The sequence below is a fragment of the Myotis yumanensis genome, unplaced genomic scaffold, assembly GCF_028538775.1.
Source record: "Myotis yumanensis isolate MYYU_CA2020_CCGP unplaced genomic scaffold, mMyoYum1.0.hap1 SCAF_9, whole genome shotgun sequence".
Classification (NCBI taxonomy): Eukaryota; Metazoa; Chordata; class Mammalia; order Chiroptera; family Vespertilionidae; genus Myotis; species Myotis yumanensis.
In genome coordinates, this window is record NW_027223760.1 from 26,747,906 (window position 1) to 26,765,110 (window position 17,205).

Consider the following 17,205-nt stretch of genomic DNA (forward strand, 5'->3'; position numbering starts at 1 on the left):
TAAAAATCTATAAGTACTCTTTTTTGAATAGTATGTAGTGCATTCAGTTTTATAACAGCTTGTTTTACTCAACTGCATATCATGGTTAAAAATAAACTATATGCAACATTTTTCTATGGAATCAAGTATTTTCTACTATATAATCTCTGATGACTACACACTTTTCCATAGTGTGACTATACCATAGTTTACTTAATAAATTAGAGGGTTTAGAAAAAAGTCCATGGTTTTGCAGCTAAAGCCGTCCCCTGAAGGTTTTTATAACACACAAAGACCGTCCACCAAGCTCTTTGACACACAAATCCTCGAAGGAATGACTTTCTGTGTGAAATGGTTATAGCTGTCAATCATTTATTCTGGATGTCATGGTTGCGGGACCCTCTCCAGGTTGTTAGGGGGTGATTATGGATTCCTGTCAAATGAGATGTCTGCGATGTGTGCAGCGCGCGGCAGTGTGTGTTTCTCTCGGTCCACCGAGCTCCCTTCGGAGCAGGTTAAGCCGATCTCAGGGAGCCGGAGGGGAGTGGGCTCGGCATCTGGCCTCGGAGGCAGACCGCAGACATGCCCAGGCCTCAGATCCCACAAAGCAGATTCGACTTCGACATAAATGCATTTGTCTTGATTGTCACTTTCCCCCCAGGGTCACACCTCCATGCATAAAGATGGCTCCGAGCCGGGCTTTCAAAGCTGTTTGCCTCCCCTGCTGCTTTTAACCACCGAGCTCAGAGGCACTATTTGTTATATCTATCGAAGATGATTAAGGGGCTGGGAGAGTGGATATATAAGGACAGATTAAGCAAACTACATATTTACAACTCGACTGCGTGACAGCCAAGGGGGAGATATTGTACTGTCTGCTGGGCTCAGAGCATGGAAGAGACATTGTCTTGCTTTCGCAGTAACTCGATTTCAGAGATATCTAATTTAGGGAAAGTTTTCCAAGAATGACATCACTTATGCTAATTAGATAATGGTGTCAGTGGAAATTACATTTAGCGGCTAGTAGCAGAAACTTGGAATAGCAATGGCTCAAACAAATAAGGTTTCACTTTCTCTCCTATAAAACGAACTAAGCCTAGAAGTGCATTATCTGGGGCTGCATTGCAGCTCCATGACGTCATCGGTGCCTCCAAGCCCTCCTGTCTTTGGCTCCATTATTCTCAGCATTATTTTCATGCTCAAGGGCACCTGATGCCAGGGCTGCGTCCAGTAAGGGGCGGGGGAGGGCACAAAAGAGGTCCTTGCCAACTAAGATGCTTGAGAGATGTTTCTTGGAAACCTGTCTACGACTTCAGCTGTTATTTCATTGACCGCCACATCGGCAGGAGGGGCTGGGAAATTGAATGGGGTTTCGTCTTGTGTGTTTTTTTAATTTTGCTTTTAGATTGAGTACATCTTCCTTCATCTTTTATCATTTCCGTCCTCTCTTTTTTAAAGAAAGAGAGCTGTGGGAATTGGACAGCGTGAGTCCCAGCCCTGCCACTATGTGTCCTGCAGGCAAAGTAGTTAACCTTCGGCACCTTCCTTTCTTCATCTGTGCAGTGGCTGAGCCATGCGGGATCTCCGGTCCCTTCCAGCTCATCCTTCTGCGACCCCACGTAGCATGATTTTCAACCCTCCAAAAACATTGGGCTCTGTGTGAAATCCACCTGACTGTGTTTTCTTCCAGTCAGTAAAAGGATCCCGGCATTGATTTTTACTGGGTTTTCTTTCCAAATGATGAGTGCCTAAATGCTTCCTTATTTATGTGCCCAGAGCCTTTTTAGAATATGAGTGAATGAATGAATGAGGCCTACCTTCCTTCCCAACTATAATCGGCTCCTTAAAGAGGCTGGGCCCCTTTGCTTTTGAACATTTCAGAACATTTTCTAACTGCCAGATTAATTTAGTGGTTTTATTTACTTCAAATACCTTCAAACAATATATATATATATTTAACACCATCAGCTATTCATCAATTTGCACAGCGGGAGAAGAGGTAAGGGGAATCCCGGAAGAGAGCAGGCATCCGAGCATCCCTAGGACCATCCCTGTGTAGGTCAGGCCCACACCAGTTGCTGCTGAAGGTACAAGCATCAGGTCATTTGCTTCTTCTTCCAAGAGCTCTCTTTCTAGGATCAAACTAATTTTAAGCAGGTATATGATAGTATCCTCATAAAATTAAACCTAGGAAAAGTAGCATGCCGTAATAACAGTGATTATAACAACCTCATGCCGGGCATGTCTTAAAAAGTATTGCCCACCCCAGTCTTTGCCGTGCTGTATGTGAAATGTCTCTGATTTGCTTTGCAGGGCAGCCTTTGGCAAGGAGTCGGAAGTTCTTATTGGGAACCTGGGTGATAAATTAATCCCTCCACAAGACATCCTGCGTGACGTCAGTGACCTCAAAGCCTTGGCCAACATGCACGAAAGCCTGGAATGGTTAGCAGGCCGAACAAAGTCAGCCTTCTCCAATCTTTCCACATCCCAGAGTAAGTAACTGGTGGGGGACGGCTGAGGAACTGGACTGAGTACTCTCATTGGGAATGTGTCACCCTATGGGACGTGTCCAGGTTGTCAGAAGACTGTGCCAGAATCCAGCTCAGCTGAGCCTCTGCACTTGGTGGTTCTGCAAAAGGAAGTAATCTCACTTCCCTGTGTGGGGCGTGGGAAGCCAAAAATGGTCCATGTTAACAGTGCTTGATATTAAACCTTAGAAACAAAATCGTGGAAGATTGAACCACGATTGTCTCAAGAACAAAAGCCAGTCCCCCTCACAACTTCCCAAGGGAAGGAACTTATCTCAAAACTCAGCGCTGAGCAACAGCTGAGGTTTTTTATTTTAACTGATACAAGTTAATGAAAAAATGTCTAAGAAGAGAATATTAGAAGTGATTAAGGTGCTTGAAAATAGAGAATATGAGAAAAACAATTATTCTGGAAAAGAGATGGTTAAGAGACAACTTAATTATAGATTTCAAGAAAACTAAGTAATAGGGTATGAAATAAAAATATGAAACTTCTTTTTTTTTATCAAGAACCAATGACTCAGAGAAAAATAATTTGAAAACTTTAGGGCACATAGACATTATTTAATAACTATAAAATAAATACATCTTAAAGGCATTCATTCAGAAGCATGTAGTAAGCAGTTATAATAGAGGCAAAGCAAACATGAAGAAGGAATAAAGGAAATGGCAGATTTGAATGCATAAACAGAGAGACAGAAACAGGGTAGAAAAAAGGAAAATAACAGCAAAAACATGAAAGAAACAGAATCTGCCCTGAACTTAGTACCAGAGTTAACCATTCGAAGGTTATTGCTAGGAAAACACTTACATCATTTGGAATGTGAACTTCAGGGGAAGTGGTTTATTACCATTGTCTTTTGACAAGTTATTATTGATTAACAAGCATTTCCAGCATAGAGAGGTGTAGATGAAATTCACCGGCTAAATTATTCAAAATCCCGGCCCCAGGGGCAGAGTCCCGACCCTGGAATGCACACGGCCTCGGATCTCGTGCTGACTGAGCATCTCTCCTGAAGGCCAGCAGAGGAGGGGCTCTGAGTGAGATCATAGACTCTATTTTAGAAACCTTAAAATATGACTTCTTATTTGTACTTTTACTTTTTATTATTTAAAATATTACTTCTTATCTGCTGATAAAAATTATACGTATTTGTTCCCAGAACCTATAAAAATAGAAAAAAAATATATGCACCTATTAAGGATAATTTGGGCACAGTATTGGATCTGAGCAGACTCAGATAAGTAGGTCTCATTGAAAGACCCTCAACTTTATCATCTTTTTGTGTCAGGCAATCTGTCACAAGCAATATCCTAAATCAGGGGTCCTCAAACTACGGCCTGCGGGCCACATCCAAATACAAATATTGTATTTGTTCCCGTTTTGTTTTTTTTTACTTCAAAATAAGATATGTGCAGTGTGCATAGGAATTTGTTCATAGTTTTTTTTTAAACTATAGTCCGGCCCTCCAACAGTCTGAGGGACAGTGAACTGGCCCCCTGTTTAAAAAGTTTGAGGACCCCTGGCCTAAATTATCCATTTTATCTCCCGGTGCCACTCCACTTTACCAAAATAAAAATAAAAAGTCAAATATAGCTTACTTCCCTTTTGCTAATTGCAAAATAAACAGCTTTGAAAAGGGACCAGATGCCTGTTTTGCTGATTTCTTTGCTTCTTGCAAATACAGGACTGCATGGGTAGTTGTATTAGTGATCATTGGTGGCCTTTCAGTGTCTAATCCTATATAATAAAAGGCTAATATGCAAATTGTCCCTTCCACCAGGAGTTCGACCAGGGGCAGGGACAACCACCTATGGCACCTCCCCCACACCTGCCCGGCCCAATTGGGGCCGGGCCAGCCGGACCCCACCCATGCACAAATTTGTGCACTGGGCCTCTAGTATTTAATAATACAGTATCTTATTTCCAGTGGCATGGCATTCCAGATTTCTGTTCTGTCCATTCTAAAAGGGCTCCACAAGGCAAAATAGTTCCAATTTCTATCAAGCCTTTGAGTGATATACTCAGGCCAACCTGCATCAACTGTTTTGGAAAGAGAGAGAGAAGCTCCAAGAATTATGCTCACCTCTGTAATGGCACAGTTGAGCTGTTGTTCATGTCACCACGAGTACTCAGTACAGTTGCTGTCTAATTCCTAAATGTAATCATCTCTTATTCTGACAAAGATCTCTTCTACCACGCCTGCTGATGCTTTGTCTCATGTGCTCACTCCATTTTATAATATAAATGGTACCCTCTCTGTTCCTCTCAAGATGATCATTCCACCCAGTGAGTGACTTAAGTAACTGTCAGCGTTTTGAGGATTGGTGCAAAACCCCAGTGAACTGTAATCACTACTTATGTTGTCTTTGTTAAAACAAAGCAGTGAGCAGATGTGTTTTATTCCACCACCAGCAAGCCTAGCTCGCCCACACGAGTCTGTTCTTTGAATTTTCAGGAGAGGTGTCCATTGATGTCTATAAACTGAACAAAGCAGGGAATTCTCTATAATGGGTTACTCTAATTGCTCCATGTCAGTGTGACTCTAGAAAGGGAACAAGGAACAGCTCTTGGTTATTATTTTGAAAAGCGAACCTGATTGCCTCAACAAGAGTTGTTCCAAGTCTGGAGACTAAGTAGCAGGAATAAAATGCTAGCTTTTGTCTAGCACCCATGGGTGCTCAGGATGGGAAGAAATCAAGGCAAGAAGTTTACAGGTTCAGTTTTTGTTCAACATCCTATTAACTATTTGGTACGGTAAATGCCGTGCTTTATTATCATTAAGAAACTACTCATGTAATGGAGTGGAGGAAGTGGGCAGAAAATTCTTTTCGTAGTAGAATGTCTCTTCACATAGTGTAGCAGGATTCTCATCCACCCGAAACGTGTGTCATCCCCAAGTGTTGCATTTAAGGGCAGAGCATGGCTGTCCATTCATCCAGGAAATCAGGGTGACCATTTTTTCTAAGATAATTTTTCCATCTCTCTTAGTATTTTCCCAAAGGTCCCTCTGTCTTCTTTATACCTAAAAGGGTCTTCTCACCTCATGTAGATTCTGACTGAACCAAAGGCACTGCTCTTACTTTTGTCCTACCTCAGTCCATGGCTCCTGCTCCATTTCACTTGGTGCCCCTCCCCTCAATCTTCCTTAAGCCTGTTCTACTTATGATTCTTTCCATTGAAAGTCACAGACCAGTTGAAGGCAAGAGAATGCATGGATTCATACAATTGGTACAGCAGAAGGCTTTAGGTATGGATGGATCCAGAGGTTCACAAGATAGCATCTTGTCCCAGATATGTTTACACACCTGCTCACTCTTGCTCCCCCTCTCCAGCACTTCCTATTTTCTCTTTATTGCTTTCCATCTCAGACGAGTGCTTTCCAAATGGCAACATCCGTGAACATCAGCAGCCCCAAGATTACTTGATCCCAAATGAAAGGAGCATTTTTGCCCAGAGTCCCAGGGAGGACCTGGATTGACCCAGCCTGACCCTCTCTCCTGGGTCCCTCTGGTTCTCGTTGCACATGCCTTGTTTTCTGACTCCTCTGCCCATCCACTACTTAGTCTCTGTCTCCCACGCCCTCTTCTAGAATTCCTGTATGTTCAGGATCTGCTGTAACAAACATGCTTTCGGTGCAAGGAGGTTGAACAGGATCATATTGAGTTGGGCATTCAGGATCTAGGTTTATATGTGTGTGTTTTCCCACTTAGATCACTTCAACCTTGTAGTGAAGACACATCATGGTATCTGTCCATTGTGGTACCTGGTGTTTGTAAGAATTCGAAAGAAAGGCTTTGAAATGAACTGTTATGGTAAAGAAAATCCTCAGGAAAATGTGACCTACATAAAAATTGTTAGATGTATTCAATTGGAACACTAATGACTTTCTTTTGTATTTCACCCTTTTGTTTTAAGGACGTGTTGCTGTTAAAAATAGACTGCAGGAAGGGGCTCCAGGGCTCATTTCGTCTGCACTGCTTCCTCAGGGGCCTCCTCTCTGTCTTGGATTCTGTAAAGAGTCTCCAGGTTTAGAGATTCTAACACTTCCTTGATTATACATTCTGCCTTATAAGCAATCTTGCCATCTAGGAGGTTTTCTCTTTTGTATTCAAGGCCCTTGACTTTTGTCTAACCCTCTTTTCTCTGTCCTATTCTTCCGAAATTAAATGTTGAATATCTTCTCTACAAAAGACTTTAATATATGTGAGAACATTTCCCTGGCCCCTACCTGCCTATCCCTGGCTATTAAAGATTTTGGGCCTGAAGGTCTAGTCAGCCAATATAAATGACTATAGTTTACTTTTTTTGCTTGTTTCAGACTTGGCTGCTATGACGACCCTTTGCCTACCATTGCACTGTCCTCACAAATATCAGAGATTCTAGCTGCTAATGTAACTCCATACCTCCTTCACTGACTAATGCTAATATGGCTCCCGGGATTGATTTTTTTAATAAAATTTTTATTTTAGAATAAAAATTGACCATCAGCAGCCCCAAGATTATTTGATCCCAAATAAAAAGAGAATTTTTTGCCAAGAGCTCCAGAAACAGCCCCAGTGAGGACTTGGATTGACCCAGCCTGACCTTCTCTCTCCTGGGTCCCTCTGGTTCTCATTGCATAAGCCTTGTTTTCTGACTCCCAGGATAGTTTTAAATTTAGAGTAAAGTTGCAAAGATAGTATAGAATTCCCATGTATTTCACACTCATTTTCCCTATTATTAATATCTTACATTCCTCACAACTAATGAACCAGCATTGATACATTATTATTAACTAAAGTCTGTACTTTATATAATTAAGTCTATGTACTTAATTATATACTTTAGTCTATAATTTCCTTAGTTTTTATCTAATGTCTTTTTTCTGTTCCATCACATCTAGGATATCATAGTACATCTAGTCACGGTGCCCCTGTAGGCTTGTCTGTGCTGTGACAGTTTCCTGAGTCTCCTTGTTTTGATGACCTTGACAGTTTAGAGGAATGATGGTCATATTTTGCAGAATGTCCTTCAATGTGGGATTGTCTCATCTCTTTTCATGACTAGACTGGGTTTATGGTCTTGGGGAAGGAAAACCACAGAAATAAATGCCATTCTCATCACACCGTGTCAAGGTTAACTCCTCTCACTGAGACTTATCACCGATGATGCTCTGGGATTGACTTTTATGCCTCCAATTCTTGTAATCCTCTCTGGTCAGTTCCTTCTGAATTCTAGATCGACTTTTCACTTCCCCACCACAAATTGCTTTTTTCTGTTTATCTTTCTAGTGACTATTTTTTAACATGACAAATGTATCTATTATAAGCCCAACGTTTGGACAACTTGAATAGCTACTAAAATAAATCGTGGTCCACCTTAAGCAATTATGCAGTTGATATTGATTATAATCTTGTGGGTCTGAAAGGCTCTCTGTGGGAGGAGCTGTTTTTCTGCCCTCAGCCACTTGCTTAGGGCCTGCCCCTATTCCTAGTTGCCACATGTGCTAAACAATCCTTGGTAAGTGTCCACAACCATAGTAATTTCAGACACAGCCATGCTGAGAATAAAAGTTACCTGCATTTTGTTCACTAAAAATGGTCTTACTTTAACCCATTTTCATTAGGGTCTAATGTGTTTTAGAGCAGCATTTCACAACTTTTTTGCACATTAGTTGTATTCAATGGGGAGCTGGAGAAAAAAGAAAAAGACTGATGCTAGGCCCACTCCCTGAGACGTTCATTTAATTCTTCCCAGGTATGGCATGGGCATCCCCAAACCAATCAAATCAGAGGTCAAGAGCCACTCTTCTAACAGATTGGTTCTCAGTCTTAGACTAGAATCAGCTACTGAGCTTTCGGGCAGATGCCCAGGCCTCTGTGCTTTTTAACACTCCTCAGGGGATTTCAACACATAGCCAAGCTTGATATAGAGCACCCTCAATTTCTTCTTTAATTTTTGTAGCTGTTTATATTTTAGAAATCCTTTGAGGTTATTTTATCAGTGTTTTCATTCTCAAAGCTTGGCTTCACATGACTTTTCATTTTATGGACAAGAGCACCAGGCATACAGATGGATGTTTCTGATTCTATGGTAGAATAGAATTCTGCTTAGCAGTTTTTAGTTAGCCAACCTGTCTCCCAAACCTGATTAAAAATAAAAACATTCCTCTTATCCTTTTCAAGTCAAATAAGTAAAAAGAATATAAGAATTGGTGCCTTTTCTTTTATTTTAACACCGAAGGCTGATTGCCAAACCAGTTGAATGAACGTGGAAATGTTTACTAGTCAATCACGTCATTGACAATAAAGATGGAAAAGGTCCAGTGTCTGTACATCCCTCTCATACATGGTGTGTGCCATACTTGGGGACCTTTATGCATTGCCTGCTATGATTTAACATTTTCTAGAAGATGGAGTGTGAATGGGCTTTTTCTGCCTTCATGCTAAGTGAAAGAAAACATGCAGATCTCCCACCCACCCCCGCATGCCTTGTTGTTTTTCTGCCGTGACACAAATCAGTATAAAAATGTCCCTAGCCAAGATCTCATGAGACATTGTCCTGTCTCAGCTTTGATTTTTGTCAATCCATTAAGCTAGAATTCCCCCTGTCGTAATTTCATCTGATTATTTTTAATTAAAACTCTATGCGTGGTAATTCCTGTCCCGCTTCGGTATTTACAAGTTTCAAATATTTGTAGACTGTTATCAGACAGCTCCTCCTCGGGCCTTTGCTTGGCCTCACTCTACCTGTTTAGTTTCTCTAATCATCTTTCTGAGGTTAGGCTTCCTATGCCATCATCTTTTTTTGGCCTTATTAGCTGTCATTTTTTAAAGCTGACTCATTCTGTGGCTTCACTCTTGTCATCCTTCTTCCTTGGTTGGTGACACCTTCCAAATTCATTGTCATTGGTTAACTTCCTGATCACATTGTTTGCCGAGAACATTAAATTGCCACTGGCATTATATTATATCTTGTCCATCCTCTGAATTTGTTTTGATCTTATCTAATTGAAACCACTACTACTTTTGTATGAACCTTTATCGCTTTTTAAAATAATACCCAAATATCTTTTCATGCTGTATGCAGTTTCACAACGAATCATATATTTTGTAGGAAAAATAACACACACCAAATGATAATTTTATGATAATTCAGTTTGTTCATTTTCAATCATCATTATACTCTATTGTTATTTACAAACTGATTGAAATTGATCTTAATGAAGGCAGAATTGTGTGGAACATCCCTGTGCTCCCGGCATTCACCTGGTTGTTCCTCTGAATGCCCCGAAACCCATGTCATTATTGGCAGTGGAGATGCTGGTGATTCTTGGTTTATGAGGAAAAGCATCGGCCCCTCCAGCCCCATCTCCCATGATGCACTGTGCACTGCAGCTGCTGCTCAGCCAGGCTTCCGCTCACCAGGGGGGCCATGTTCCTTTGCTTTTAGCACAATTTAAATACTGATACACAAGACTTAGTCCTTTTTAGAACATTTCTACTCATTTTTTCTCTTTCCTTTCACCTGAGTATCCTCACCTGGCTTCTAAACCATGGTAATTTTTCCTCTTTCCAAACATCTTTCTTCTTTTAATTCACAGAACCTTTCCCATGCTTCTCCCTTAGCCCTTTGAGTGCCAACCAATATCCTAGGAACTATGCTAAAATTGCCAAGGCATTTTTGCTGATTTTACAGCAGTTTAGGAAAAAAATTATGAATTGCAAGTAAATGAAGTTATATATTCAAAAACTTAAGGAAACCTTTACTACATTGACATATTTAGCAAAATCATCATCACTAATAAAAGAAGACTTAGAACTGGACACCATTTCGAAGCTTTGATAGTGTTCCCGGCACTTTTGGCGTAAGACAGGAGGAGCGAGATCGCGCTCCCCGGCACTCTAGGGGTTAGTCTAGGAGGCATATAGACATATTTGACCTTGAAGTCAGGTATATGTGGGGAGAAGCAGGCAAGTTACTGTATTACTATCGGAAAAGTACTTAGCCTTTCTGAGCTAAATGGGGTTTCTTACCTGTTCAATAGAAACAGTGATTTATGTTCATTGAGTTACTGTAACCATTGAGTGAAATGATGAACTTGGGTTCTTAGCAGAATGTGACACACAGCGGGGACTCAGTATAAAGTTCCGGGGTCACTGCCATGAGTGTTAGCACTGGGGTTCTCACTCCTCCCCGAGTACAGGGTCTTCACCTCCCTTCCTTCTACCCCTTCAGGCTTTTCTTTTGTCTCAAGTTACCATCTATGCTCCTGAACATTTCTAGCAAATATCAGTTGTGAAGTTACAGGGGCTCGTGCTGTGGGCGCTTCCGTGTAATTATGGAGTTCTAAGTGTCTGCCCATAAAGAGTTATGTGGCTGTTTCTTTGAAAATGCCAACATTTGTATCCATAAGGGAAATATTTTATTAAAATATGATAATATCATGGATGCTTAAGTGTAGTGTGGCTGAGAGCTTCCAGCTGAAAAATTATGTCTTCAAACAAAACCAGAAAATGGTAACAGGAAAAAGAAATAGTGAAAATCTCTGGAAAGCAGGAAGCAGAAGAAGGTGGAAAACAAGAGACGTCCCTCGAGTGTTGGGCTGAAATTGCCCAGCAGCCTGAGGAGATGGAGGAAATGCAGAGGGACCCGGGGTGACACTGAGCAGCCATGAGGACGAGTGGCTATCAGGGTGGCGGGACTTGAACGAGAAGTCTGAGGGACTGACTTGGCCCCCAAGCAGAAAGGCCTCTTTCAGTGAGAAGCACAGATTGTGCTATTGAACCTAAGCCCTTTATCTAGAAAGGCCCTCAGAGACTTGGTGCTTTCAAACTCCAGGTATGCCCACTAACCAAGATGAACCATGGCTTAATGAACTTCCTTCCAGAAAAAGAGAGTGTCTTTTTCCTTTCTCCACCCTTGAAACTAAAGTTAGGTGTAGCACACAGTTCAGTGGGTAGGAGAGACAAATCCTTGAGGAAAACAGAAAGGCTTAAAGGCAGGCCTGCCATTTGGCGTTTTTATCCCTACAAAACATACGATTAGTTGTGAAATTGGGTACAGTGTGAAAATATATATGGACATTATTTTAAAAAGTGATAAAGGTTCATACAAAAGTAGAAGTAGTTTCAGTTAGATAAGATCAAAGGCTAAAGGATCAGAATGAAATGGCCATCCTTGAGGAAAACAGAATGGGAGAAATCTTCAACACTCTGTGGGATTGAATTTAGAAAAATGTTCTATGTATAGACTGGATGTGCTCTCTCAGACAGCTGAGTTATTAATCAACTAGAGGCCCTGTGCACGACATTTGTGCACTGTGGCGGGGGGTGGGGGGGGGGTGATGGGCGTGTCCTTCAACCCCGCCTGTGCTCTCTCACAGTCCGGGAGCCCTCGGGGGATATCCAACTGACATCCTTATCACTGCTGCGGAGGTGGGAGAGGCTCCTGCCACCACTGCTGTGCTTGCCAGCCGTGAGCCCAGCTCAGAGTTTCTGGCTGAGCAGCGCTCCCTCTGTGGAGTCCCCCTGTGGAGCTCAGTGACCACCAGGGGGCAGCTCCTGCATTGAGTGTCTTCCCCCTGGTGGTCAGTGCACGTCATAGCGACCAGTCGTTCCGGTCATTCTGCTGTTCAGTCAATTTGCATATTAGCCTTTTATTATATAGACTAGTGCATAAGACCCTTGTCAGACCGTGGCCCCAGGTAAGTGCACCAGAGGGTGGCACTTGTGAATGTGTGTAGTCCCAGAGGTGCCTGTGGGTGGCAACAGCACTCATCTTAGATTGTGTTTCATACTTTCACAGACCTGTGTAATCATTAATTCTTAATCCCTTATCCTTGCCTCAAACTATTGTTGGCAGGCCAACCATTCTTATCTCAGTTTACAAAGCATAATCATGAAACACAGAAGTTTGGCTATTTGCCCAAAGTCAAAATGAGTCAGTGACAAAATCTAGACTTAAGCTGATAGTTCTCAGAATGTAGACCATTGCCCAGCTGGTGTGGCTCCGTGGTTGAGCATGGACCTATGAACCAGGAGGTCATGGTTTGATTTCTGGTCAGGGCACATGCCTGGCTTGTGGGCTTGATCCCCAGTAGGGGGCGTGCAGGAGGCAACCAGTCAATGATTCTCTTATCATTGATGTTTCTAGCTCTCTCTCCCTCTCCCTTCCTCTCTGATATCAACTTAAAATATATACGTTAAAAAAAATGCAGACTATGGTATCCAGAAAGACATCATCATCACCCATTACTAACGTGCCTCAGAACCCCACCCAGCATGCCGAGCTTCCTCCACGGAGATACTGCTGTCCTTCAGCTGACTTCTGAAATCACAGCTGCAAGATGGATGTGATGCTGTGTCCTTAGTGTGAATGGCATTGAATGCACTGTAAGGGGAGGAGGGGGAACTGATCTTGACATTTCACTCACTTTAAGAAACTGAGGTATTTTGGTTGTGGGCACATCCCCAGTGGGGGGTGTGCAGGAGGCAGCTGATGGATGTTTCTCTCTCATCGATGTTTCTAATTCTCTATCCCTCTCCCTTCCTCTCTGTAAAAAATCAATAAAATTTTTTTTTTAAAAAAAAGAAACTGAGGTATAAAAGCTGTGCCTCTCCTTACACAAAGGATCTATTTTGGAACCAAATTTTCTAGTCATATATTTAGGGAAAGGTTTTCTTTTACTTTATTAACCTAATTTCAATACTGCGATTATATCCAGTATTATAAATTATACAATAGGTCTCCAAGACTCAGTGTTACTTACTAATAGCAGTTAATTCTGTGTACTAGCATCTTTGAGCTCTGGTTGTTGAATCCTGGGTAGATGTGACTGAAGTTATTAACTAACAACTTAATCCAGTTTTTACGAAAGGAAGAATAATGAGGACTTTTCCATAAGGCTCATGAAAACCTAAGTCTCTCTCTAGAAACCAAGACTATCTGATCAGATTCTTTAAGGAAGCAGAAAATCCCGTAAATGTCAGGAAGATGTGACATGCTGGAAACCCCTTTGTCAGCTTCATCTAAAGGAGGTACTATTTGTAGATGACTTTTCAGCAAGTCTGTCAAAAGCTTCCGGCTACAGATAAAAATTCAATAACCTTTCACTGTGGCTGTGCCACAATTATCACTCATTTAAAAACAGTCCCTCTAATGGAGTATTTTATCATGCTGGACAGTCTCTGCATTGTTCATTATTTAGTGTTTGCTAAGCTGATGGCACTTCCACGGCACCTGCCTTATCTCTGCTTCCTCAGAATTGGATTTTATATTTCCAACCCAGTCAGATATGACAAGTCATTTTCTTCCCTCTTGTCTTTTAAGAAACGCAAACTTGATTTCTTTTTTTCAACAATCACCACTTAGAGATTAAAGTTATTGGAAATGTCTGTATTAACTAGCTTTGGGACGTGCAGTGGAGGACTATTGCATTTTAATTGCAATCGGGGTTGGCCTCTCCTTTTTTATTTCCAATATATGTGTATTCTCTATCTCTTTGGAGCCTCATTCTTCTAAAACAACACAGTGCATGCAAAGTTGAGGTATTATGAAGCCTGAGGTGGCCAGGAGACAAGAGAAGGTATTATCGGAATTACTTTATTATAGAGCCTCAGTAATGGTGATGAGAAGCTATGTAACTAGGTCTCTGTTATAGAGACTATCTTTATATGAGAAACGTCCTGAAAGGAAAATGATCATTAGCCTGACACCTGGGGGAGACGTGCCAGTTCAAACATCTCTTCCTACATTTAGATCATTATTGAGAATTTTAACTATTGTACGTCTTTAAAAATGCAGCTGCCTGTGGTCCCAAGTGAATTATTTTTAAGAGATGCATGTATTTCACCCAAGCTTTGGGCCTGATCAGTAATTCATGCCTTCAGGTGTTCACCTTTTATTCCAGGTCTTATCTTGGGCACTCTCCTTATGCAGTGCTCTTTTCTCCTTGAGAACAAGCCCCTTCTCTTCATAATGAGAAATCCCTGGAAGCTTTAGGGGGGGCAGCCTGGAAAAGGAGCGGAATGAAATGGCCACAATCCACATCCCAGAAGCTCTCTCCTTGGGCCCAGCGAGGACCTGCCCATTTTCTCCAAGACAGCCTCTCCTGCACAGTGTTTAGGGAAATATAGAACTTCACTCAAGGACGCTGATAGGAAGATTTTGACCTGTTATGGTACAGTCTTTAAATAGGGATATCAGGCTACTGAGAATCCTTATATAAAGAGAAATTCTCACCATATATTCATTTTAAGATTTATGGATTATTGTTATAAGCATCAAAACAAATAACATCAAAGACTTTACTCAGAACCCTAATTGAAAAGGCCATCCTTTAGAACTGGCTTTATGAACGAAAGTATCTGTTTAGATTTTACCCAGTGGGAGATGTTCCAGGCTCCTCTCATGTCTGCTTGTGAAAGAGGGAGTCTGAGAAAGCTCTACCAGTGTATCATTTGTTTAAAGGTACCACAAGCCCAATTAACACTTTGGCTCAAGCCAACAGCTTTTGGGCTTTTCACAGAAATCTTGCAAGTGCTAGCTTACGGCCCCACGAAGGAGGTTTGCATATGCTGAGGTCCCTGCCTCCCTCCTGGGTCACTGCAGACAGATGGCTGCCAACGCTCCAAAGGGGAAACTCCTCCACCGCCTCCTCCAGTCCCCTCACCAGGTGGGGAGACAGGCTTTCCTTCCACACTGCGTCCACGCTTTCTCTCCCGACCCCACCCTCCCCGCGGAGTATTGAGGCGAGACCCACATCTGATGTTACACTCCTGCCTTGTTTCTGTTCCTCGGCACCAGCACAGCTCAGTAGACGGGCACTGGCCGGCCTTGGCGAGGCACTTACCACCACGGCGGGTGGTGTCTGTATTATAAACTCCTCGTGATTTGCTTCGAGGATCAAATCAACTAATGTGTACCCCTCAGCCCATACAGTAGATACCCCGGTAAGTGGTACTTTTTCCTTGTTACTTCTCCTTTTTAAAGCTCCTTACCTCATTCTTAGCCATCCCAAGATGGCTCTCTTTATTTTACTGCCAATATTTGCCCACAGTGGTACTCAGTGTGAAATGCCCAGGTCTGCCTCTAGTTGATAGCTGAGCCATTCTGCATAATAATTTAATTATTACATTGAGGGATCTTTGATGTATTGCACTTGAAATTAGACGCTGAGCACTTATGTTTAACAGCCTTCCAAAATCCCTGTGGCCTTTGAACTCAGGCACAGGGTGAGGCTGAATTTATTGGGGACCACAATGAGTGAAACTGAAGGTTAAACCCCCAGCTCTCATGAAATGGCTTTTCTGTAAACTTGCACTTCATTGTATCAGGGGCTGTGGCAATGAGGAAGCTGCTGCATCGTGGTGTTAGTAGAAACTATAACACAGAAGACAGACCACCCAGCTCCACAGCCCCAGTAGCTCTAGATCTCCTGGGCCTCTTACCGTCGAGGGGTCTGTCTGTATTGAAGCAGGCCGGTGGACCAGCTCCAGTTAAGACTTACCCAAGCTTCAGCCAGGCCTAGTTCTCAGGGGTGACAAGTGTTGGGCTTGGGGTAACCCTCCTGTCCTGCCTCAGGAATAATAAAACTACCTAATACCTCCCTTTTTACTTATTCTCTCCCAACTCCCGAGTTGCTAGTATAGATGATGGGTTCTGGAGGTCCCAACTCTGCTACAACTTTATGTTAGCTAGAAATGGAAACTGGTATTTCTTTTTTTCCTTTTTTAAACCATTTTAACCATTTTTAAGTATACAGTTCAATGGCGTTAAGTACATTCACATTGTTGTGCAACCGTCATCATTTTCCATCTGCAAAACTTTTTCATCTTCCCCACCTGAAACCCTATATTGATTAAACATTAACTTCTCACTCCTACCTCTCCTTAGCCCTGGCAACCACCATCCTACTTTCTGTCTCCATGAATGTCACTACTCTAGGGACCTCATATAAATGACTGACTTACTTCATTTAGCAAGGTCTTCATCCACTTGTAGCATGTGTCATAATTTCCTCCCTTTTTAAATTAAAGCTTGAATTATGTGGATAAACCACAATTTGTTTATCCATTCATTCATCAGTAGACACTTGCACTTTTTAGACATTGTGAATAATGCTGCCATGAACACAGGTGCACAAATATCTCATTGAGTCCCTGCTTTAAGTACTTTTGGGTATATACCCAGAAGCAGAATTATAAAAATTAGTATTCTGAGACCTATGTTTTTCTACTTACTGCTTCCCAAACCCCTCATTGCTTGTATAGATAGTGTCCTGATGAGACATTCAGCATTATTCTCAGATATGCTAATCACAATGGGAATAATATATACCAAGCTCTTTAAGTTATTTCATCTAATCTTTATGGCCTATGAGGTTAATATTCTGGTTGTAAGTGGTGGAGTTAATGTGTAAACCCATATCTGTGTGATATCACACTCTGTTACCTTCAAGTGAACCATTTTTCCTTACCACCTCACGAAATAGAAAATAAAATATTCTAGCTTTGTTGAGATATAATTGACAGGTACTATTGTGTAAGTTTAAGGTAAAGAGTGTGATGATTTGATACACATATATATTGCAAAATGTTTACCACAATAAGGTTAACTAACACCTTATTCACCGTAGATAATTACCATTTTGCTGTTGTTGTATGGTGGAACATTTCAGATCTACCCTCTTATCAGGTATACAGCACTGTATTA

The 17,205-nt window shown here is 41.7% G+C and overlaps 1 protein-coding gene across 1 annotated transcript in view; it reads left to right on the top strand.

The window, feature by feature from the left end:
* The window catches only part of EXOC4 (exocyst complex component 4), a 755,478-nt gene that overhangs the window by 636,459 nt on the left and 101,814 nt on the right, over positions 1-17,205 (top strand). Inside the window, exon 14 of the mRNA XM_070423919.1 lies at positions 2,293-2,471. Within this exon, the coding sequence (XP_070280020.1) occupies positions 2,293-2,471 (179 nt within the window). The remainder of the gene's footprint in view (positions 1-2,292; positions 2,472-17,205) is intronic.